The 25,312-nt window shown below is 43.0% G+C and overlaps 1 protein-coding gene across 2 annotated transcripts in view; it reads left to right on the top strand.

Moving 5' to 3' along the window:
- CSMD2 (CUB and Sushi multiple domains 2) overlaps positions 1–25,312 on the top strand; it is a 477,324-nt gene that overhangs the window by 248,342 nt on the left and 203,670 nt on the right. Inside the window, exons 8-10 of one of the 2 annotated variants that reach the window (XM_028738980.2) lie at positions 3,511–3,598; positions 11,239–11,363; positions 18,174–18,295. The exons of the other annotated variant lie outside the window; for it this stretch is intronic. Coding sequence (XP_028594813.2) covers positions 3,511–3,598; positions 11,239–11,363; positions 18,174–18,295 — 335 coding nt within the window. The remainder of the gene's footprint in view (positions 1–3,510; positions 3,599–11,238; positions 11,364–18,173; positions 18,296–25,312) is intronic. 2 annotated transcript variants of the gene reach the window in all.

The raw sequence follows: 25,312 nt of genomic DNA, 5'->3' as shown, positions 1-25,312 counted from the left end.
CAAGTGATTAAAATGCTCAATAAGTTGAGCCAAGTGGGAATTAAAGAGTTCAATAAGTTGCTGCTAACTCAACAGGGGTCCAGAGGAGATGGAGAGAATTATTATTACAATTATTATTATTATTATTATTATTATTATTATTATTATTATTACTACTACTATTATTGCTATTATTGCTATTATTGCTATTAATTACTATTAATGCTTCACCATCACAAGACCTTGGGATCTTACTCAAATGCCCACAGAGCCTCTAGATTGCGCCCTCCTGCACTGCCACATTGGTCATAAGGTGGTGAAGATGGTTACTTTTTCCTCCTTTATAAGGTACATGGAGTTGAAGGAGGAAGTTGGAAGAGTGCTGCTCTTTCCCACTTTCTCTTTCAGATCTATGTGCTTTTGAAGGCTCAGATAAATTCTACTGAATCTGGCTTTTGCCCAAATTCCCTGGAAAAGCTAAATGTGTATCTGCATGCATTCTCTCTTTTTTGGGGGGTGGCTGATACAGGGAGGGGAGAAAAGGCAGTGGCCAGAGAGGGTGGCACCCACAACACTCACTCAAAAATCTAAATGTGCCCATGGGCCTAAGAAAGGTTGGTGACTGGAACCAAATAGGTGGACCAAGCATGTGATCAGTGGCTTCTAAATAATATAGCTGATGGTTATGGTGCTTCCACAGAAAAAAGTGTTGCGTCCATATGTGGTAGCTGCAAGGAAATTGTCTCCCACCTGGATGATGAGCCCATCCTTGTATATGGATGTGGCATTCCAAGTTTGCCTTTCATCTTCTGTAGCAATTGTTTTGGTTCATGTATACAGAAATGGTTTGTGGACTGGGCCTTCCATGCAATGTGCTTGAAAAGAAGGCCCAGAGAGGTGATACTGGGTTCATAAAATGTTGTGGTTCATAGGACGACCTGAAGGTTGATTGTATGAATGGTTCGTTCCTTAGGGAAATGTCTGTGTGGGCAAGCACAGAACTGAAGAATCCTCCTTCAAGAGTTTCAAGATTGAGTGATGGATCTGCGCCCCAAAGGCAGAAATTGGGGAGGATGGATGATAGGGTTTGCTAAGGGAGGTGGTGGGGGTTAGCCTCCTATTATAGAATTGAAGAAAGAGGCAAAATAAACACTCTTCTAGAATATCAGCCATAAAGGGATGTTACCTTTTTTTAAAAAAAAAAAAAAGATTGCATTGAGTTGTTGAGGACTTTTTTCATATGTGTGCTCATGGGGCTTGCGTCTTGTTTCTGAGAATACAAATGCACTGACAATATACAAGGATGAATGCTGATAATACTGCTCCAATCTTTATCCCACTATAGCAACTGAGGGTTGCTCCACACACCATGATCATCATCATCATCATCATTACTAGTGTGCATTCAGAAAACATTGTGCACCCCTCAAAGTGAAATGTGTGAATGTGTCAAGGTCTTCTAGGCTGAGTCAGGAAAGCAGTTCATCCAAGTCAGCAAAATTGAAAGTCAGGGTGTGGCAGTCAAGGTGGGAGCTATCTATCAGTACCAGCAGAGTTACTGGAAGTCAGAGACATTGAGGCACAGTTTTGAACACAATGGGATGGAGTTTCCCAAATGTTGCTGGGATTAAAAACCTGGAAGTGAGATGATAGATAGATGATAGATAGATGATAGATGATAGATGATAGATAGATAGATAGATAGATAGATAGATAGATAGATGATAGATGATAGATAGATGATTGATAGATGATTGATAGATAGATGATAGATAGATGATAGATAGATAGATAGATAGATAGATGATAGATAGATAGATAGATGATAGATAGATGATAGATAGATGATAGATAGATAGATGATAGATAGATAGATAGATAGATAGATAGATAGATAGATAGATAGATAGATAGATAGATAGATGATAGATAGATAGATGATGATAGATAGATGATAGATGATGATAGATAGATAGATGATAGATAGATAGATAGATAGATAGATGATAGATAGATGATATAAAGAGATGAGATAGATAGATGATAGATAGATAGATGATAGATGATAGATAGATGATAGTAGATAGATGATAGATAGATAGATAGATGATAGATAGATAGATAGATAGATAGATAGATAGATAGATAAAGAAATGTTTTGTGACCTTAGTGTCATTCTAAGGATGACCTGATCCCAACCACTCCCAGTCTCACTATTTGCTGGGATCTGTGATATGGCTGTCCTCTAAAGAGATCTTGTCTGGTTCTGAGTGCAGGCACAGCCTGTCAGAAACATATGTGGTTACAAGCCTATGTATCTTGCCAAGTACTGTTGTCCCAAGGCCAACATTGACCAAGGCTCCCTGTTGAGGGCTCACTGTGTGGCATACCTCAGTTCTATGTGCAAAATTGATCTACCTGTACTTTTCATCATTGTTATGACCATTGGCACCCAGTCTTCTACAGTGATCTTTGGGGATCTGCTAAGACCAATGGACACATAGTATAGTTGTGTGTGTATATGATTTAGTTAGCCACTCAGCAGTGGGAACTGGGCATCCTTATACATTTTTTCATGCTCTGTGGCTTTTCCATTCATTGCTAAAGAACTTTCACATTCTTCTTCACCCACCCACCCACCCAGTGCAATGTCAGAAAATTAAGCTGCATCAAATAACAGAAGGGTTGGAGGAAATAAACCAATGATGATGAAGATGCATGACATTTATGCAGTAGAAACTATTTGTTTCTTTGTTTATTACTTTGGGGTTTGTTTGTTTTTTAAAAAAAGAAGCTGGTGTACAGTTGAAAGACCAACATATTTTCTCTGAATCTCATTTCATCCTGGTTTGATCCCTGCTGTGTGTGTTTGTGGGCAAGAGTGCAAGACTGCAGTGGGTGGGATGGAGTTAATCTTGGTCCAGTTGACTTTTCTTTATCTTCTGCTAATAGGAAGAGGCTTGCTCTGTTGCAGATTGCCCCACATTCAAACTAAATCACCAACTTTGGAACACTGCAACCAGCTTCTGACCTCTTCTCCCTTCATATCTCTGCACGCTTTTGATGTCACACTATACAACTTATTTATTCATTATTTATTTATTTATTTAGCTGTGTCTTTTTCATTCACATCTGTGTCTTAGTGATGGTGGGCTTTTTACAGATATTCTGAATCATTCCACAGGTGTCCTTTTAAATAGCTGGTTCTGGAAATGTGCCCTTTAACTTGTGTGTATGCGCGTGAGAGATAGGCAAAAACATGCTCCGCATCAGGGTGGGGGGCAGCGATGGGTGGATCCCAGAGGCTGCTGCATAGACTGAGCTAAATTAAGTATTTCCATCGCACTTATTCCCTTAGTAGACATGTAAAGATTTTGCTGCTTTTTTAAAAAAGGGAAAACATACAAATTAAATGCATTCCAACTTGTAATTTTCCATTTTCTCTTCACATTCACCAACAGAGTTGACTTTTTTTTTTTAATGATTCTGTCTTCTATTCTATCTCTGTATATGCTGTTTTTTGCTTTGTAGTAACACAGGTTGGTGTGTCCCAGGGACATAACATGTGTCCGGACCCTGGGATTCCAGACCAAGGCAAAAGGATAGGCAATGATTTCAGGTAAGAATTTGTTTATCTGTCCCCCAACTCCACTGGTGTGTGCATGTGCATGTGTGCTTCAGTCTTCATCAGGCCCTGCAGATGTTTCAGCAAAGTACTGCTCTTGATTCTTTGAAGGTCTGTTCAGAGCAGATCAGAGGTAGAAGCTTCTTCACCCTATGCACAGTTAGCTTCTGTAATTAGCTGCTGCAAGGGTGGTTACAGATATGGTCTAGAAGGCTTTTAAAAAGGAGTTAGACAAATTTGTGGAGGGGAGTTTTACTGACAGCCATTAAGCATAATTATTACGTAGAATCCTTACAAGAAGAGGCAGTTTGCTTTGAATATCAGTTGCAATGGGCAAGGGCATGGCTAGGGAATGCTGTTGCCTTTGTGCCCAGCTTTTCCTGAGAGAAATTAGCTGGCTGGTGTTGGAAACAGTATGGAGTGTGTACTGGCAGTGATTGACCTAAAAATGAGATGTTGGGAGATGTCTAGCTCCTGTCCCAGAACACAATGACCGTGGCACTAATGTCAAAGTAAGAAGAGATTTTTATTCAAGTTTCCCCACCCCCTTAAAGTCCTTTATTAGGTTTTTACATATTACAAAAGAGAAAACCTTGACACTGTCATAAGATTGTTTTGTGAACCATCCTGAGACCTCCTGGTATATAAATTCAACAAATAATAATAAATAATGATAAGACATTACTACCAAAAAGAAAAAAGAAAACTACCCAAAAACTCAAACACCCACCCACTTACAGAGATAAATAGGATCCAGATGCCATATTGCAATCCAAGGTGCAATGTAAACATGACAACACAATTAATATAAACTTAACAAACTGTCAAAAGCAGTGCTTGAATATTTAGGTACTTTCTTCCCCTTTTGTTACCTTTTTACAAAATACAAAATTTCTAGCTAGCAACTACAGGGGGGGGGGGGGGAGATTAAATATTTTCCCACCTTTTCTCCACCTAGCTACGATAAGATCAATAAGAAGCTCCTTGTTCTTTTAAAATCTATTTGGGCCATCAAAGAGTTTCAATAATGCCAAGCTTGTGGTAAGCATATAGGTTCAGCAGCAAGCACAAGGTCCAGGAGTCAAGAGTTCAGAGTACATGAGCAAGGCGAGAGATTCAGAACCAAACAGAAGCCACGGAGATGTCCCAACAGTTTGACGTGCCCCTCCCTCCAAGCTTTCAAAATTGAGGTAGGGCTTGCTCACTCATAAGACCTTCACCCTATGGTGCTTCCATGCATGCGCCTGCCCATTCCTCCTGGGTGAGCACAGCTGATCCCACTTATAAAAGCAGCACCGGGCATAATACCCTGACCCTTTACATTCAACTCTTCTTCAGTTCCTCCCTCTGGCTGGTAAAGTCCTCCCTTGCTGCCTAATAAGTCTCTGTACTCCACATGAGGGTGGGTGGCAAGAGCAGGCATCTCTGCTCCCCTCCCCGGTTGTCTAGAGTTACAAGGAACTCCCATCTGCTGTCTCTTGGTCCTTCTTCTCTTCTGTCTGGGTCTGCCATAACCATGGGGCTTATGACAGGAGACCGCAGTAGAGAGCATAAAGAAGATGCAGCTATCAAAAGGGTAAAAATTGTATGCCAGGGTTAATTAGGAAAGGGATTGAAAATGAAATTGTCACTATCATAATGCCATTAAACAAATCTGTAGTGTGACCACCGTTGGAATACTGTGTACATTTCTGGTTAACTCACTTCACAAATGATATTGTAGAGCTGGGGAGGAACTCAGAAAAGAACATTCAAAAATATCAAGGGGCTGGAGCAACTCCCCTTTGAGGAAAAGTTACAATAATTGGGACCTGTTAGAAAAAAGTGAGTAAGAGAACATGATCAAGATGTATATGAATGTTGAAGAGAATCCCCACGCACTCTCATAAGACTATATAATTCATGGACATCCTATGAAGCTGAATGCTGGGGGATCCAGGACTTCTTCACACAGCACATAGTTAAAAGTAAAAAAATTAGCTTCCATAAGATGTCGTGATGGCCACAAACTTGCATGGCTTTAAATTCACGGAGGAAAAATCTGTGAATGGTTACTAGTCACAGTGGCTATGTTCTTCTCACATGGTTGGAGGCAATATCCCTCTGAAGCTAGCTGAGAAGAATTGTAAGTGGTTATAGGGCTGGTTGGCAACTGTGTGAGAACATTTGGGCTGATCCAGCAGGACTCTTCTTTTGTTCTTAAGGAGTCAACAACATACTTCGTAATGTTCTTTTTCTGCACACACACACACAATATTTCTGTTATTAGCTGCCCATGCGAAATGGGTGGAAAACAAAGCTCATTCAGTTGGACAAAGTGGATTATTCCATAAGGAGTGATTCACAGATGGATCTGTTGAGAAAGTGATTAAGGTAACCCAAGAATGTGCTATTTCATGATGGGATGAGATTCTACACTATTATTAACATGGTGACCTCTTCCAATCTGAATTGAGCCTTGCAACCTCATTGCAGCCATGTTTCCTTCAAGTGCAAGCATGGTTGATCTCATCTGCAGTTACTTTCAAGAAACTGCTTAGGATTGCAGCTCGACATGGGGACCACACTAGCTTGAATCCATAGGTCGGATGTGTAGGCACCTACAATCAGATATGTGGTGTGTCTCAGCCCACACCCAGGCCCCACCAATCCACACAGCTCTCTTAATTGCTTGGGAATGTCACAGGAGAAATGTTATATTTGTTTTCCTTCCACTCCATCACTTTTCAAACTCTCTGATGAGTCTTTCCACATTGCTGTGTCTGCTAAATGGCCTCTGTGAGGTGCAGAGGACTTTGGGATATGTTCAAGGCCAGCCCCATAGGGTGAAGGTCTTCAGGATAGGTGAGGTCTGTTATAAAGCTGGGGGATAAATTAGTTTGGTTCAATTTTTTATGTTAACCTGCATAGTTTGTACTTCCCAAACCAGTACACAAATGAAAACGTAGCTATTTTCTGGATTCTGTGTTATTTTAAAAGTGTTGTTAAAATGTGTGTAATGAAAGTGTGTACTGAAATATGTACATTAGTGAATAAAAAGCACAAAAATCATAATACTAGGGGAACCTTTGTAAAAATGGGCAAATGTGTATTAGGCAAAATGTGCACAAAAATGCATATATGAGCTGATTAAAAAATACATCCTTAACTGGTGTATAAGTGGAGTGAACTGAATATGGGGGGGGGGGGGTAGGGCGGGACTGAGAGTCTGAGAAAGCTGAGAAAATTTGAGAGAATTTTCTTTTTTGAGTGCCCCAGGTTTCCCTCACTTCAAAATGCAAGTGCACTCTAGAATGTGGCAACACACTCCTGCACCCTACAGGACATTGCAGCAGATGAGTGGTAGTGTTAGGTTGTAGTTTTCTGGGAGCTGTCCACTGTCAATGATCATCTCATTGGTCAATTCCTAACAGCATTCTGTAGAACAGAGTGTGAAAACCAGTGCATTATAGTTCTTCATGTGATTTGTCCCAAGCATCCTCTCATCTGTCCACTTATGGGTTTGCTTGTTTGCCTTCAGAACGCACAGTTGTTTACTCCCTATGGATTACGTTCCACAGTAGTCCCAGCTATAGATCGCTCTACCAAGCCCTGAGCTGGTTGGGGCTCTGACATTTGAAATGGGCACCTCAGAATCTGGGATTGTGGACCCCAAATTGAAGAACACTCCTCCTGGGTCCCTTTCTTGGAATGGATGTCTTAGCTCAAATGCTGAAGACAGGAGTGCCTGGCATGCTCTGGTCCATGGGGTCACGTAGAGTCGGACACGACTAAATGACTAAATGAAAACCAAGCTCAAATGCTATCCTGGTGATTTGCTGCAGGGCGTGGGGAACTTTCTGATGCCCCCCAGATGTTTTGGACTGCAACTCCTATCGTAGTTGCAGAAGTTATGGTCCAAAACATCTAAAGGACACCAGGTTGGCAAAGGCTGGTGTAACAAGATCCCTGTGTTGTGTTTAGGGTCTTGCCATGTCCACAGGTAAGCAGGGTTGTGCTTTTAGCATCACCCCCAAGGTCCCTACTCCTTTCTCCAACAACCACATGTCATGTGCACTTGCTGGTAGTGAAATTATAACACCTGCAGGGGCTTTGCAAAATCAGGAGACCTACACTACCAGATGTTCCTATGCTAGTGTCTTGTGGAAGCCAGTTGTTAGTCCACCACACCTCAACCCGTGTGATGTATCAGAAGGGTCTGCAGAGATTTCCTGCTCCCAGAAGAACAGCTTCTTCCAGAGTCTCCAGTTAAGGGAAAAACTCCTCTCCCACCCAGTTCAAAGTAACAATGTGTTTATTGTCTCCAGGTACAAAACAAAGCTAATATACTATATGCAGTTACAGTATTCTGGTCTTTGAAGTAAAGATACTTATGTACAGGTCCACTAACAGTACCACCATGCTAGCTAACGCTGCTGTGTAAAACCCACAGCCTCTTCCTCTGACTCTCACAGATTCAGAACCTGACAGCAAATAGGACAGAGGACATGAGAAAGGAAACGCCCTAGAGACTGGTGTTGCTATGGTAACCCAGTGCATCTCAGAACATTCAGACATGGGGGATGTGCCCCTCAGTACATGAGACCAAGCACTGTGTAATTTAGCCTGTTGTTCACATTACACCAACACCCTCCTTATGACCTCCAGCAGATACTTCCATGTTGAAATTTCACTGTGCACAACACACGTGGTTGTTGCAGAAAGTAATAGTGAATAGTAATAGTGAATAGTGGGCATCTCAACATGTCTAGCCCAGGCACATGAGTAACGTGTGAATGGGGCCTCTCTCTCTCAACATGGTGAGGAAAAAGAAAGTGAAATACTGACAAGTCACCACAGTGGGTTCTGTGCTAAAGTTTCCTACAGACTGGATGTGTCCCTAGAGATAGTAGTTTCTATGTAAATTTTTTAGTATGGCCACAACTGTTTACAGAGAGTTATCCCATATCATGTAATTATCACTTCTTTTTGAAATCATGCTTCTCCTTCCCCCCTTCTACCCTTTTGTTTCAGTGTCCCTTGAAAAGGAGTTATTCCTGTATGTAGAAGCCCTCAGTGAAGGGTTGATTTTGGGATTTGAACCCACAGCTGCATACACACCATATAGTTAAAAGCACCCCAGCAAAAAAAGAATCCTGGGAGCTGTAGTTTGTTAAGGGTGCTGTGAATTATGGTTCTGCAAGGGGTAAACTACAGTTCCCATGATCCTTTGGGCAGGAGATTACGTGAATGATGAGCACACAGCCCAAGTCACTCTCACACACCTGAATTCCTGATGACTGCACAGCTAATATTCCCCAGGCCACAAAAACTCAGGCTGTTTCACACATTCTTATGCACATTAAAAAGGTAAAGGTAAAGGTGGCACTGTGGGTTAAACCACAGACCCTAGGGCTTGCCGATCAGAAGGTTGGTGGTTCGAATCCCTGCAACAGGGTGAGCTCCCATTGCTCGGTCCCTGCTCCTGCTAACCTAGCAGTTCGAAAGCATGACAAAGTGCAAGTAGATAAATAGGTACCATTCTGGCGGGAAGGTTAATGGCGTTTCCGAGCTCTGCTCTGGTTCACCAGAAGCGGCTTAGTCATGCTGGCCACATGACCCGGAAGCTGTACGCCGGCTCCCTCGGCCAATAAAGCGAGATGAGCGCAGCAACCCCAGAGTCGGTCACGACTGGACCTAATGGTCAGGGGTGCCTTTACCTTTACCTTTTTAATGTGCATGAGAATGTGTGAAGCAGCCTGAGTGTTTGTGGCCTGGGAAAAATTAGCTGTGCAGTCATCAGGAATTCAGGTTACCTAGTGGCTAAAATATAAAGTGCCAATGTCTGTCCTTGTGTAAATTGAAAAGCTGCATGGATTTAACAATCGCAGATCAAATACCACAATCAGTCAGAGCTTTCATCCCAACCCAAGCAAAGTGCTTCTCAATCCAGACAAGTGGCTGGCACCAGTAGTTGTCAAGTTACAAATGTGTATGTGTGAACCAACCCCTTTGATGGTCTTCTCCAGCCTGGTGCCCTCCAGATGTTTTGGCCCCAGCCAGCACAGGCAAAACATCTGAAGGATACCATGTTGGGGGAGACTACCCCATGAGGTTGTTTGAATGGCATGAGTGGCTTCCCATTGCTGCATTGCCATCTCTTCCCTTTGGCTTAAAATAAGCCAGTCAAGCTCTTCACATTGTGTGTGTGAAGGGTGTGTGGGGGGGGGTGGATCAATATTTAATCTAACTTCTCTGCCAAGTCCTGATTTGTTCTCTAAAAATGCCTTTCAATTTTCACCCCAAGCCTCTGTCCATATTCTCCTGGAATCTGGGTCAGAACCAAAGAAATAATGATGTCCACTGAGGGATATGATGGGGCAGGGAGGGAGTGAACACACAATCCCATCTAAGAGTATTCGGAGACACTATAAGCTGCAATCTATATGCTACATCAAACGTAAGATGCACACTCAGACCAGCTGCTCTCCAGGACCTCAACAGAGGCTTCTCCCTGTTCCATCAATGACATTGTCTCCCCATTGAACCAGAAAATAAGTACTTAGGATGTGGTGAGCTGATTGCTGTGTCAATGAAGTGCCAGTTGCCAACACACACCATATGCTATGCTGATATTTGGGGCAGGTTAAAAAGTGCAGGTACAGTGGTACCTTGGTTTGCATATGTCTTGGTTTGCATACGTTTTGGATTACAAACACATCAAACCCGGAAGTGTGTGTCCCAGTTTGCAACCTTTTTTTGGATTACAACATTTTTGGGGGATTACTAACAATTTTTTTTTGGCGGCCCCATTTGCAAAAGCACGCCTTGGGTTACAACCCGTTTGGGTTTACAAACGGTCCTCAGGAACAGATTATGGTTGTAAACCAAGGTACCACTCTATTTAATTTGTGTTGAAAATGCCCCTTTGAAATTTCCCTGGTGGAATCGCAAATAAACCTTAGAATAATAAAAAAGTTGATATATATCATAGAGCAGGGGATGGGGGGCAGGATTTGACTGGCAGACCAGATCCTTAGCTCTGTCTCCCCTGGCAAGCCACTCGGACAGTAGGATGGGGCCAACCACCTGTCAGTCACCTGACATCACAATGATGTCAGGTGACCCATTTTTCCTTTGCAGTGCAGCTTGAGTTCAAGCGCCAGTGCAAAGGAAGATCCCTGCTTATCCAAGCCACCTGTAAAGTCACCACCAATCATTTGGTCAGTGCTGTCTTCATGGTCCACTTTTGGCAGGGATCAGCTGCACTCATGAGCTCCAAGTGGCAGTCTCTATTAGTAGTCTCCCTTGGCCCAAAGGCATAGCTTGTAGCTACCACAAGCCATGCATTCAATATTGTGGGCCCAGTCCTGTGGACTCCTTTCTGAACTCCCTCCTGAATTTCAGGCACTTTACAAAAACTTCCATATTTCAGCAGACTTCTTAAATTGTTCTTATTATTTGTATGCTTTTTTATAATTAAATACTCTGCTTAGAAAGTCTGGATGTTGAGGAGCAAATAAATAGATAAACGGCCAGTCAGCTGCCGCAGTGACTTCCTGACTGGAAACCAGAATGCACGAAGAACAGCTTTTAGTTCTTATTGCTGATCTGTTTTCCCAGAAGCTGAAAGCAACGCCATTTCTATCTTTCAGGTTAGGATCCAGCATCCAGTTCACTTGCAACGAAGGCTACGATTTGCAAGGTTCCAAAAGCATCACCTGTAAGAAGCTAAGTGGTATGATAGCAGCCTGGAGTGACCAGAGGCCAGTTTGTAGAGGTGAGGCAAGTAACTGTGCAGTGCCAAACACTCCAAATTGGGCAGGAAATTGGTTTCAATTTCCACCTTCTTGGGGGTTCATTATAAGCAGGGAAGGGGGGGAAATATGATGCTGTGAACTGTATCAAGTTCACTCGGTAGGGGTCTCTTTTCAGGGTAGCATCCAATAACATCCTTGCTGAGAGCCTTGGTTGGCCCATTAATCCTGCAGCATGTGTAGCCTGCAGTGGGGCTGGGAATGGTTTAATTGCTTCTCCTTGTTTAATCTTCTAAACACACGTTTCTCTAATTGTAAGGTGGGCTCAGCTAAAGAGGTGCAGTCACTGAGTTCTTCCTCCAGCTGTCAAACTTACCTCTTTGGCTGGGACAGGTGTGAGCAACATTAGGCACCGATGCCCATTTTCTAAGTGTTTGAGTGTCCCAAATCAGCAGGAATTGGGATGGTGGGGTCAGAGTGTCCTTCAAGATCCAAACAGGTGTGATCTCCGAAATCCTTTATGCTTAGGCTAAAAGCAAGGAAAGGTGACAGTCGCTGGTTAATGGGGGTTTTCCATAGATGTTTAAAAGTGCATTTTGAGCATCCCATGTTGCCATGGTGATGCTATACTGACTAGCCTACACAGAACTGCCACGTGTCATGTTTACTGAACGTAACAGGGAAACTTACTTGAGGTTAATATTTTTATTTACTTATTTATTTCATGGAATCCAACCCATTGCAATGCAGGAATCACAGACTGCAGGAATGACAGAGGACCACCCAACCTCTCTTTAGCAGCCTCCAATGCAGGAGAGTCCACTACCTTTATTTCTAAAGAAACAGTACATGTAATGAACATAAACTAAGGGTGATTAAACTGTGACCTTCCAGATGTTGTCAGACTCCAACTCCCATCAGTCCCAGCCTGCAACAGCCAATGGTCAAGGGGGGGTGGAGTGAAGTTGTAGTTCAGCAACATCTGGAAGACCACAGGTTAGCCACCCCTGGCATAGGCAATCAATGGGGGGGGGTGGACATATGCCAGAGGATCAGTGCTAATAACACTTAGGGCTTGTCCACAATTCCACTCCTTGAAAGCATGGGTCCAAGCAGTTTTCCTCTTGCCCCGCTCCTTTCTAAGGGAAAATTCACTCTTTAGTGATAGATCGGAACAAATGGCAAACTAGGGGAAACCTGAATTGCTGTTTGCTCCGACTGAATGCTAAAGAACATTTTCCCCCAGGAAATGTGGTTAAGCTCTTAATGTCATCACCAAATAGGGACTCCAAGGGCTCGTCCACACTTCTGCTTGCCTTGCACTTTCTCCTGGAGAAACCTGTTGTTTACTGCTGAATCGGAACAAACACCTATCGTGTTTTTTCCTGCAGATTGATGTTTGTTTTCCAATTCAGTGTTAAAAGTGGGTTTTCCTCGGGAAACCATTGGAACAATTGAGAAAACCCTCAGACCCATGCCTAGAAAGGAAAGCCTCTCTGATCCATGCTTTCTAGGCATGGGACAAATGGAAGTGTGGAATAGCCCTAAGTAATTGGAAGGAGAGGGTGTATGGTGTACTGGAGATTTCTGTGCCCCACGGGGCACATACAAGGTATTCCTCTGGGCTTACAAGACATTCAAGAAGGAAAGAGAAGAGGCGAGTTTGTGCCAGAGATGTCCTGGAGACGGAAGTTGAGAGTCCTGTCTCCTTCTCTATCTGCTGTAGTATTTAGTCAATAGGGATCTCTCCGTCACAAGTCTTTTTGAACCATCACTGCACAGCTTGTGCATTTCTGCTCTTTCCTTTTTTTTTCTTGGTACTTGCTTGGCACTGCAAAATCCCGGCTAATTCCCTGAAGTGTGGATGAATTAAATCAACATAAGAGGATATTTGGCATAAATATCTGACTCTGCAAATGAATTCTATAGCAACCTTTCATTTGAAATAAGGGAGGACTTGCCAGTGCCATTGTGACAATGTTAATCATTAATTTTATATACAGTCACAAACTCCTTCCTCCTTTTAAAATTTAGACTTTTCTTATCCCTGTAACTATTTTTTTATACTGTATTTTGGGTTTGTTAGGTTTTTTATTTTTTAAAAAATAACTTTCAAATGTTGAAGCCTTGCCTTTTTGATGAATTGTATTAAGAAGTGAGTTTGGAGTCATGGAGTTGCCTGTCCTTGAAAGATCTTGGTCTATAAGTACCTCATGGTCATAGCGGATGCTCAACTGGGGACCTAAGGAACGTTGGCTGGGTATTCATCAGGGCTTCCAAAGACCTACTTTAGCCATTTGGGGCAGGGGAACTACAGGGGACCAGTGAGGAAGGCTCTTGAGAATGATTGCCCATAACAGTACATACTGTGGAACACCCTGAGTGCTATAAAAATGCAAGTCTGACCAGCTAGAAGGGCTCTGATCAATGGTGGCTAGTGTCCATTGTAGAGCCAAAGGCAATGACAGGTAGAGCCACTCTCTGACTGGTTGGAAGGAAGAAGGCAAGCAGATAGGAGATTGCTAGGGGGTTGGTGGGGCAGAACCCCTTTCACCCTAGTGGCTCTGCTAGACTAGGGAAGTTCAAGCAACACCTCCCCATGTGTTCACTGACTACACTGGGGAGGGGGCAGTCAAATTGCATTCACTGTCTATTCCGCATGGCCCCAAATCTGACAGAACTTACTTACTTACTTACTTACTTACTTACTTACTTACTTATACATGCCCCATCCATCAGGCTGGGTTTCCCCAGCCACTCTGGGCGGCTTCCAACAGAATATTAAAAATACGATAAAGCATCAACCATTAAAACCTTCCCTAAACAGGGTTGCCTATTATTCGCTTGACATCTGATGGGAGGACATCAGTTTGAAGAGACTACGTAGAGACAGATGTTTGCTTGTATGAGCTCCTCTGGTCAAGTGAGAAAGCAGATTAGCCAGGGATCTGGCTTATCCAGAGGAGATCCTGTGCAAATAAACCTGTATACACTTTGGATCCCTTCACATTTAGGGGTATGCTTGTGCCCCTCCTGCACACTTTGAGTGAATACTTCTTGGGGATCTTTTAAACATCTTAGACACTGCAGTATACTTTCTAGGTCTTGACCCCTTAACCCCAAATTTTGCAGAAACTGGATCTGATGACTCGCTTCCCCCATGGCCAAACTCCCTGGGTGAACGCCATGTGCATAGGTGTGTTCTCAAATATGCCATAACATCTTTCCCCTGCCCTGCCCATTTCCCAGTTAGATATATTTACTTTTCACTCACTGGATGCCCTTTTCATTTGACATTCATTTTTTTCTTAAATACACACAGGCACCTACCTTTTGTCCCTTGCTTCACATTGGCCACATTCTTGCCATATATTAAAAGTGCTATGATACCATGTTAAACAGTCAGGACTTTGCCAAAGAATTCTGGGAGCTGTCGTTTGTTAAGTTCTCTGGGAAGAGGGATCTATTGTTAAGGCACTATGAGAAATGTTGTTGTGTGAAAGGAATGGGTCTCCTAGCAACTGTCAGTGTTCTGAACAAACTACAGCTCCCATAATTGTTTGGGGAGGGGGCATGACTATTTAGAGTAATATCATCATACTTTAAATGCATGTAGCCAGTTCTCTTGTTCCTCATTTTCTCTTTTTGCTTCTCCCGCTCTGTCCTTCTGCATTCAGTCCCTTCTTCCCCACGCCATGCCTGAGATGTCTTCCTCTGTCTCCTATCTCCATCTTTTTTTTGCTAAATGAACCATTCCTGTGGGATGTCTTGGCTCCTGACATACAGACATCTCCATCTGTCTCTGTATTCAAACAGCTGCTGAAGACACTCTTCTTTGCTCAGGCATCTCCTCTGTGGTCATTTCTTCTTTTGTATCACCCTCATATTACGTCGCCCTTGTGTCATCTGTGATGTGAGCATGAGGGCAGAACCTGTGCTTTCCTTTCATTTAGAAAAAAATCTGTGTAAATTTAATAGATTCTTCAAAACTGCTTTTATTATTACCACTAGCAACAAATAGTCATTATTATTTACAAGAGTAAATATTATTAGTATTTTGAGGATGGATCCAATTTAGTGTGTGTGCAGCACTTGATTTGTTTGGTTGGGGCAAAAGTAAAGATAGCACAATAGGCTTCCAGGAATTGCTTCAGAGAAGGGATTTATCTCAGTGATGTGGCACACAATTTGCATGGAGAAAGTCCCAGGTCCAGTCCCTTGGCATCTCCAGGTAGAGCTGGGAAAGACTTCTATCTGAAACAAAAGTGTTACTTCTAGCCACTGGTCTGTTTCAGAATAATGCAGCTTAATAGTTTGGTGAAGGGACGTAGTTCAGTGGTAGAGCACACAGAAAGTCCCAAATTTAAGTCAATTCAACTTCAATCCGCAGCAGCTCCAAGTAGGTCTGGGAGAGATTCCTGTCTGTAACCCTGAGCAGGTTCTGTCAGTCAGTGTAGACAATGCTGAGCTGGAAGGACCAATGGTCTGAATTGATATCAGGCAGCTTCCTCTGTTCCTGCTCAGATCTAAAAGACACTTATAAGAGATTCCTCGTATGTTGCCTCCCAAAGTGGTGTTCAGAGCATTTAAGGTCTAAAACTGAGCCTTTCATGAATCTGAATCCTAATCTGAAATGAATTTTGATACTGGCATCCAAACTTATGGATTTCCCCATGAACCCAGAGAAAGGCACTTTGTGTCCACCTTTTCTTCTTAAATCTTGCCTTTTTCTCCTCTCTTTCATCCAAAGTGTTCTTCTGATATATTCTCCATCATCCCAGAACCTGTGGAAAAGCCAAACTTAATTTGACTGCCTTCTATTAAATATTTACAGTGCTGGGATTTGATTAGGCCTTCAGGCTGAGCGTGGGTGAAGGAAGTTAAAGCCCACCTCGCTCTCTATCAGGAAGCCATACTGCAAAACAAATTTGATAGTGTTGCCAATAGTCTGCTTAGCTGCCAGGTATGGCCTCTTCTCCCTGCTCTTTTTTGAAATAAATTGATTGCACCTTGAGATATCTATGCCAAACCACCTTCTCAGTTTCATAAGTGCGGAGTTGAATGCACAATCTTGTAGGGTGCTCTGCATCTTTTTAATCCCAGCTTTATTTCATTTTTATTTCATTTTTCTTCTTGTAAAAACAAGAACTATAAAATAAGTTTCCAGCTCTCATTGGTGGTGGAGCTAGAGTTTGTAAATGAACAATGAAGGGTAAATAATTTATAATGTCATTGCCTTCGAATTCGGCCACAAGACTTTAAGGTATGTTTTGCTTCTTTGATTGTTTTGTATAACTCAAGTCTTACAAACCAACACTTGAACATTTTTTTAATTAAAAAAAATCTATTTAAAAAATGCACAGGGCAGTCCTCATCATGTCTACTCAGAAGTAAATCGAATAAAATTTGATGGAGCTTACTCTCAGGTAAATGGGTACAGGTCTGTAGATTAGATTTGTGGAAGCAAAAGACAAAAACACTCAGCTTTATAAACACCCCTTCCCCATAAGTACAGTTTTGGTTTGTTAATTTTGTGTTAGGGAGGGGTTTTCCCCCCTGCTATTATTATTGAGTTAATATCCCGCCCCCCTTTCTGCTACTGTACTTGTGTGATTACTCTGTGCATTCAAGATCCAAAATGTGGGATGATCCTGCCTTTGGGCAACCTGTTTACAGTAGCCTAGGCCCACACAAGCTGTGATCCAATAAACCAGCTGATGGGAGTTATAGGGAACTGGGAAAGGAACTCTGGAATCAGCTAGTTGCAATGTTTGGGTCAGATTTTGAAGGAATCACTCCTGCACTTGGCTCAATGTGGCATCCCTGCCACTGTGTTCTAGTACTACTGTAAAGGTGGAAAGTTGGGGATAGCCCTCAGGTTGGCTAGCACATAATTCATATGCAGAAGGTTTGATCCACTGGCACCTCTGAGTAAAATGATTTCAAACAGTCTGGCTTGGAAGGACAATGGAGAGCTGGCACCCATTGGAATAGGCCCAGCTTCTCCAGCATGGGGCCTTCCAGGTGTTTTGGACTACAACTCCCATCAGTCCTGGCACCATATATCTGGGCTGGTTGAGGCAGGTGAGAGTTGTGATTCAACACATCAGGAGGGCACATAGTTGACAAAGTGCTGGGCTAGATGGACCAATGGACCCATTTGTGGCATACTCTCCCCAAGGAGGCCCACCTGGCACCTTCATTGCATATCTTTAGGTGACAGGCAAAAGCATTCCTCTTCTCACAGGCCTTTGGCTAATGAAACAATCTATGGCCTTTTAAACTCAGGGGGGTTATTGTTTGGTTTGTTACTATGCTATACATTTGTGCTTTTATACCGTAAAAGCTCTGCGATCCTTGGATGAAGGGCGGTATATAAATTTAATTAATAGTAATAATAACCCGAAATATCTGGAGGGTACCAGGTTGGCACAGTCTGCAATCAACACAGGCCACCAGCCTTGCATTGAAATCTGCCAGGTGCTTGATAATCCCATCCCCTTTACGGAGTCAAAGGCAGGCAGCAGAAGCTGAGCCCTTGTGTATTTCCATACATGACTAGTGGGATGCATTCAGCTTGGTGGTCTTGTGATGTGTGGGCTGGGAGCAGATGATCTTCAGGTGCTTTTTCAGTTTGTTCCTTTTGTTATTCTATGACTTGGTGGGTGGAAAGCAGAGTGGTGGGGTGGGATGAGGAAACAGCAGATAAAATATGAGACCTAATTCGTTGCCTGTGCATTCCTGGCCTCTTAACAAAGGGGCCATCCCAAGCTTAAATATTCCCTCCACACATACTCCTTGCTTTTTGTTTTCCTTTCCCCCCACCCCCACAGCTAGGATGTGTGATACGTACCTCCGAGGCCCCAGCGGCATTATCACATCTCCAAACTATCCTGTCCAGTACGATAACAATGCCTACTGCGTGTGGGTGATAACAGCAGTCAATCCAGCCAAGGTAGGTCTTGCGGATGCATTGCTGGGGGAGGGGATTGGGTGTGTGCCCTTTTTGAGCAGCGTGTTTGCAAAGTTGGGCTCATAATTCAGCAGCAAACCTGGTAAAGGGCAGGAAGTTGCATCAGCAGCAGGTGAGAGGCATATGAAAGTAGGGCGAGGCAATCATGTTCCAAACTAAATGGCTAAAATGTAGCTACAGGGTCAGCCATGGGACAACCCAGCTAATGCTGTCTTCCCCAATCTGCTGCCCACCTGATGTTTTGGGCTGCAGCTGCTACAACAAAATACAGCCATGCTGGCTGGGGCTGATGAGGGTTGTAGTCCAAAACATCTGGAGGGCACCAGGTTGGTAAAGGCTGAGCTAATGCAACCAAGGAAAGGTGTGTTGCTTTGTAACGTGATGCAGGTATGGCAATACACAGGTCAAGAAGGCCTTCAGTTGGCAACAGGGAGGTGGGATGCAACAAGGTCTAGAGTTTCTGTCTGGCTGTTCAGACAGACCTTTAACATCTAGCCTTGGGTCCCAGCAAATGGTCTGAAGGCACTCAAGCTAAACAAGCCTGAGTCTAGTTAGTCCCCAGAGGGGGAAATGCTTGGGAACATCATGAATGCTGCCTTGGGTTCCATGATGGAAAAATGGTGGGATATAAATGTAAGGAAATGGTACTTAAATGAATAAATCTAACCTGGAAGCATTTATAGAACTTGCAGACAGTGTGAATATATGCATGAAAACTTTTGTTGTGTCATTTATTCTTACTTGTTGTTGTGGCCCACCCTGAAAATTAGAACTCTATTTAAGTAAGATAGATAAATTTATTGTCATTGTCCGTATATACACAGTATACACAACAACGAAAATCAAACACCCACCCAAAGACCGGGTTCACATACACATTTGCACGTATCTCCAACACTCTCATCCTATTCAGACATAATCTATAAAAACATAACATAATCCAGAATATAACATAACCTATTAAAGGCATAACATAACCTAAAACCTATCTCATTCCTTCCTACTCCCTGCTTGCTATTCCTTGCAGCTGGCCCTGAGATCATTATTTAGTGCAATCAGAGCTCTTGGATAGAAACTATTCAGAAGGCGTGTGGTTCGTGTTTTCATTGTCCTATATCTTCTGCCCGAAGGCAACAGTTCAAAGAAGTTGTGAGCAGGATGGGTGGGATCTCTCAGGATATTGTGTGACTTCTTCAAAGTGCGAGACGTGAAGATCTCATCCAGGGTTGGTAGTTGGAGCCCAATAACATTCTGGGCAATTTTAATTATTCTCTGTAAAGCTTTTTTATCCGTTTCAGAGCTGCTCCCATACCACGATAATATACTATAGGTTAAGACACTCTCGATGGTACTGTGATAATAGGACAGAAGTAGGTGCTGAGATAGATTCAGTCCCCTGAGCATTCTCAGGAAATACAACCTCCCCTGCACCTTCCTCGCAACCATATTAATATTTGCAGTCCATGAGAGGTCCTCAGAGATATAAATGCCCAGGTATTTAAAACTACCAACCCTCTCCACCTCCTCGCCATTTATGTGCAATTGTAAAAATACACTTTTCTTTCTCCTAAAGTCAATTATGAGTTCTTTGGTTTTTTTGGTGTTAAGCATAAGATTGTTTTCTTTACACCATTGAATTAACCCCTGTACTTCTTTCCTATAAGCAGTCTCATCGTTCTCACTAATGAGCCCCACCACTGTTGTATCATCCGCAAATTTGATGATTGTGTTGGACTTATACAGTGGGGTGCAATCAAATGTGTACAGGGAATAGAGAAAGGGACTTAGCACACATCCCTGAGGGGCTCCTGTGCTTAATACTAGAGTAGAAGAATAGTAAGGTCCCATTCTCACTGTCTGCGGCCTATCAGTCAGGAAATTCCTTACCCACAGACAGTAAATCAATAGAGATTCAGCCAGTCAGAAACCAGCAACATAGCTGAAAAGGGATGCCCATTTTTTTGAACCAGTGGGGTTATGGTTCCCTGTGTATTCATTATGTATTTATAGCACTTTACCCTGAAAAAGGGCCCCCAGAGCAGCTTACAGATTTTTTATATATAAAAAAAATATTAAAGTGATTTACATACCACAGTTAATTTAGAGAACCTGATAGCGGTATCAGCAGATACTCAACCATAAGACAGTCCTGCCTTCACTTATAATATAAAATATCACAATATAAAAGGAAAGAAGATCAAGGAGCAAATTTGCACACAGGCTCCTACATGCAGAGTTCTTGTAATGACCAGCTGGTTTGAAAAGATTTCAAGGAGAGGAGGGTTTGAAAGTTGCTGGTTTCTCAGTGGAGCCTAGGGGGGGGGGACTGCAGTCATTTCCATATCCCTCTCTTTCCTGGGAGACAGGCTACCAATGGCTGTTAGCCGTGATGGCTATGCTCTGCCTCTGTGGTCAGAGGCAGTAATGCTTCTGAGTACCAGTTGCTAGAAACTGCTGGTGGACAGTTGTGCTCAGGTCCTGTCTGTGGGTTTCCCATGGGGGTCTGGATGATCACTGTGAGCACAGGGGGCTGGGCTAGATGGAGCATTCACAAAATCATAAAATTGTAGAGTTGGAAGTTACCCCAAAGGTCATCTCTTTCAACCCCCTGCATTGCAGTAATCTCAACTAAAGCATCCATGGCAGATGGCTTTTGCTTAAAAACCTCCAATGAAGGATAGTCCACAACCTCCCTCGGGAGACTGTTCCACTGTCAAACAGCTTTTACCCTTAGAAAGTAATACATGATGTTTAGTCAGAATCTTATTTCTTGTAGCTTGAAGCAATTGGTTTGTGTCCTAACCTCCAGAGCAGGAGAAAATAAGCTTGCTCCATCCTCCACGTGACAGCCCTCAAGATATTTGAAGATGGCTATCATATCTCTTCTCAGTCTCCTTTTTTCCAGGCTAAACATACCCAACTGCCTCAACCATTCTTCATAAGACTTGGTTTCCAGACTCTTAATAATCTTGGTTGCCCTCCTTTGCACGTGTTCTAGCTTGTCAATATCCTTCTTAAGTTGTGGTGCCACGAACTGGACACACTACTCCAGGTGTGGTCTGACCAAAGCAGAATAGAGTGGTACTATTACTTCCCTTCAGCTGAACATTAGACTCTTGTTGATGCAGCTTAGAAAAGCATTAGGTATTTTTGCTGCTGCATCACACTCGACTCATGTTAAGCTTGTGGTCTACTAAGACCCCTCGATCCGTTTCCCATGTACTACTTGCAAGCCAGTTTTCCTTCATCTTATAATTGTACAGCTGTTTATTCCTACCTAAGTGTAGAACCTTACATCTGTCCCTATTGAAATTCATTTTGTTAGTTTTGGCCCAGTTTTCCGATCTGTTAAGGTCATCTTGAATCCTGATTCTGTCTTCTGTGGCATTATTACCCCTCCCAGTTTGGTGTCATCTGCAAATTTGATGAACAACCCCTCAGTTTTTTTCATCCAAGTAATTTATAAAGATGTAGAACAACAACTGGCCCAGGACAGTACCCTGTGGCAGCCCATTTATCTCTTTCCCCAAAAAATGATGAGGTACCATTAGTGAGCACTCTTTGGCTTGGGTCAGTCAACCAGCTACAAATCCACCTAGCAGTAACCTCATCCATTAGCCTGATCCAATAGGCTCTTATGTTCTTATAGCCTAGTGGAATGGTTGCACCAGATGACAGTTGATGGAGGACTCTGGTGGAGCTGACATTTTTCCAGAGCCAGCAGTCCAATTTCTTCCTCTGCTATAGCTTGCTGTGATAGTTCCTTCCCCTTGCCTATGACTAACAAAAGGAAAGTGAATTCTGTAAAAATATACACCATGAATTGCACAATATAGGGAAAATTATGCAAATGGACACTGGTCTCAGAATTGCATTGAGTATATGCAGCCCCAACTGTATGGGTCTAAATTGTCTTGTGCAGAACAAATACTTGATCAGTAGAAGGGTTGTATCTCAGTGGTTCGAGATGTCAGAGAATTCCATCAGAAACAGAAATCCCTGCAATTTGTTTGTTCATCTGAGATCAGGAATGAAAAATCATACTACTGAATATGAACATTATTCATTTTTGTTAGTTTTTAGTACATAAATATTACACAAATAATTGCATTATTTTCTGCATTGTTTTTGATGTATCCCTTCTATTGAAATGAGTTAATTACACAACTATTATGTTACTAATTGCATAGGTGTTAACCATAGCAGTGAGTGATACAAATAATGTAGATTTTAGTAGAAACCAAACTGTAGCAGAATGGAAATAGTGTGGTGATGAACCTGGGCCCTGATGGAAACCACTGCCTCCTTGCATGCCTATCAGCGGTACAATATCTGTTTTGAATGCAGAGGTCTTCAAATTCAATGCCTGGCATCTCCAGATAGGGCTGTCAGAAACCCTGGAGAGTTGTTGCTAGTCAGTGTAAATGGAACAATAGTCTGAATCAGCTCCAGGATTGTAGTAGTTATTAGATCAAGGCAGGGTTATAAAGTAAAATTCATGAAGCTGGTGCTCTTCAGATGTTTTGGACTACAACTCCCATCAGCCCCAACAAATACAGCTGTGTTGGCTCTGATGATGAGAGTTGTAGCTGAAAACATCTGGAGAACACCAGGCTGTTAAAGGGTTTAATAAAGAATGTTTGGTGTATCCCTGGTTCCCCTACTCCTATTTCTGAAGTAGCCTCTGCTCCCTTGTGTTTATATCTCCCTCCACATTCAGAACTTGTCGAACTTGGGCATCTCTTTTTGTTCTAGTAGAGTGGTTGCAGAAAGGTTGAGTGCTTTTTCTCCAGTTCTGGTGTGGATGAGAGAAAGAGGGAGAGAGAGCATATACAGGCCCCAGAGAGAGGGGGGGGGGGATATTGAGCATTTACAGGACCCACTTTTCAAAAGAGAGAGAAAGATCCAGTCACTGGCCACCCACAGGTTTCAGGGGCATTGCTACTGCCACTACAGTAAAGGTAAAGGTAGACTCCTGACCATTAGGTCCAGTCGTGACCGACTCTGGGGTTGCGGTGCTCATCTCGCTTTATTGGCCAAGGGAGCCGGCGTACAGCTTTTGGGTCATGTGGCCAGCATGACTAAGCCGCTTCTGGCGAACCAGAGCCACGCACGGAAACACCGTTTACCTTCCCGCCAGAGCGGTACCTATTGATCTACTTGCACTTTGATGTGCTTTTGAACTGCTAGGTTGGCAGGAGCAAGGACCGAGCAACGGGAACTCACCCCGTCGCAGGGATTCGAACCACCGACCTTCTGATTGGCAAGTCCTAGGCTCTGTGGTTTAACCTACAGTGCCACCCGTGTCCCTGCCACTACAGTAGATTAAGCTAAAAAACACTAAAGCACTCTGACATGGAGTTTTAAAGTAAGAACCTGTGCCTGGAAAGAACAGGACAAATGGTAAATTAGAATAAGCCCTCACTGAGGGATAGCCTGTCCAAGCAGACCAAGGAAAGAGCTCTTTTCTTGCGTGGCTGGCTGCTGTTGATCCAAGAGGGAGAATGGTCCAGATGGCAGTTGGGCCAGGCAGATGAATGGAAAGACCCTCTCCATTGACTTTTGTCATATTGTATGTTTAATGTCGGGTGGGGGCTGTAGGGCTGTAGCCCTCCGGATGTTAGTGGACTACAAGTCCCATCTTTGACCTTGCTGGCTGATGGGAGTCCAGCGACATCTGGATGGCCACAAGTTCCTCACCTCTAGTTTAGTATGAAGTGTGATGTGTGGAGAGTTGTACCCCATGTAAGGAACATGAAGGATTACAAGAAGAAGATGTGGTCATCTTTTGTTGGGACCCTTTGGCTTTCCTGACAACTAGCAGACAGCACGGGAAACTTTTCCCTGGATGTGTTCCAAGGCCCTCCCCTAATCCTCACTGTCCTTGTTCCTGAGAATCAGATGACTGGCCAGAACTTGTATTGATGGATTTTGAAAAAGTGCAGCTATGCTCACTTGTTACCACTCAGCTTGTTGCTATTAGTATGAGAAGTTGTTCCACAACTGATGACTGATATCTTCCCTGTGTTTAAATAGCTGAGGATATTTCTTACAGTCCTGTGGGCTTCTCTTGTCAGGCACATGAGGGGGAAGAGAGAGAGAGAAGGTGGAAAACAAATCAATTCCTTTTAGCATTTGAGTGCTGTCACCAGAATCCGCAGCAATTGCAGAAAATACAGCTGAACGAGTTTAGAGTGTGTCAGAAAAGCAAATTGTGTGTGTGTGTTGAAGATGTGGGTGGCAGGGTGATCTAGAGAGAAATCTCCCACATGGAGACCTTGGGCATTTCTTCTGATGGGTTACATTACTGGACTAAAATTTTTAATGTTAAGTGTTATAATCACCCTCTCTTGCAGTCAGATACACAGATATACCTTGAGACAGTAAAAATGCTGATGACAACTCATTAATAGGAATGCATTGTATATAAAATGTCCCAGGTTCAATCCTGAATATCTCTAGTTAGAATAACTCCAAGTGGTTGGTGCTGGGAATCTTCTCTCCACCTGAGACCTTGGGAGAGCCACCGAACAATGGTCAGACAAAGACCAGTGGTCTAACTCCATGTAAGCTACCTCCTGTGTTCAAAGGCTAGCAAATTGTGTAGCCCTAAAACAGGAGTGGGGAACCTTTGACCTTCCAGATGTTGTAGGACTCCAACTCCTATCATCACTGCCCATTGGCCATACTGATTTTGGTTGATAGGGGCTGGATTCCAGCACTATCTGGAGGGTCACTTGGCCCTAGCAGATTGTGGTTTGTGGAAATATTCCTAGATATGGAATTGTGAGGATATGCACATGCATGGACACACACACCAGCAGATCTGTTAAGCTGAAATCTTATCCTTGGTTGTCAATAGCCAGCCAACTAGTCTGAAGTAAAGTGACCCATAATGACTATTGACAAGCCTTAATAGCTGGGCCCATTGAAAACTGCTCAGCAGATCTCACCACATCTCATGTTTTTTTGCTACTTGTTTTCAGTGACTTTTGAAAG

Source organism: Podarcis muralis, chromosome 7, assembly GCF_964188315.1.
Source record: "Podarcis muralis chromosome 7, rPodMur119.hap1.1, whole genome shotgun sequence".
Taxonomy (NCBI): domain Eukaryota; kingdom Metazoa; phylum Chordata; class Lepidosauria; order Squamata; family Lacertidae; genus Podarcis; species Podarcis muralis.
This window is presented reverse-complemented; position numbering and strand designations above follow the sequence as displayed.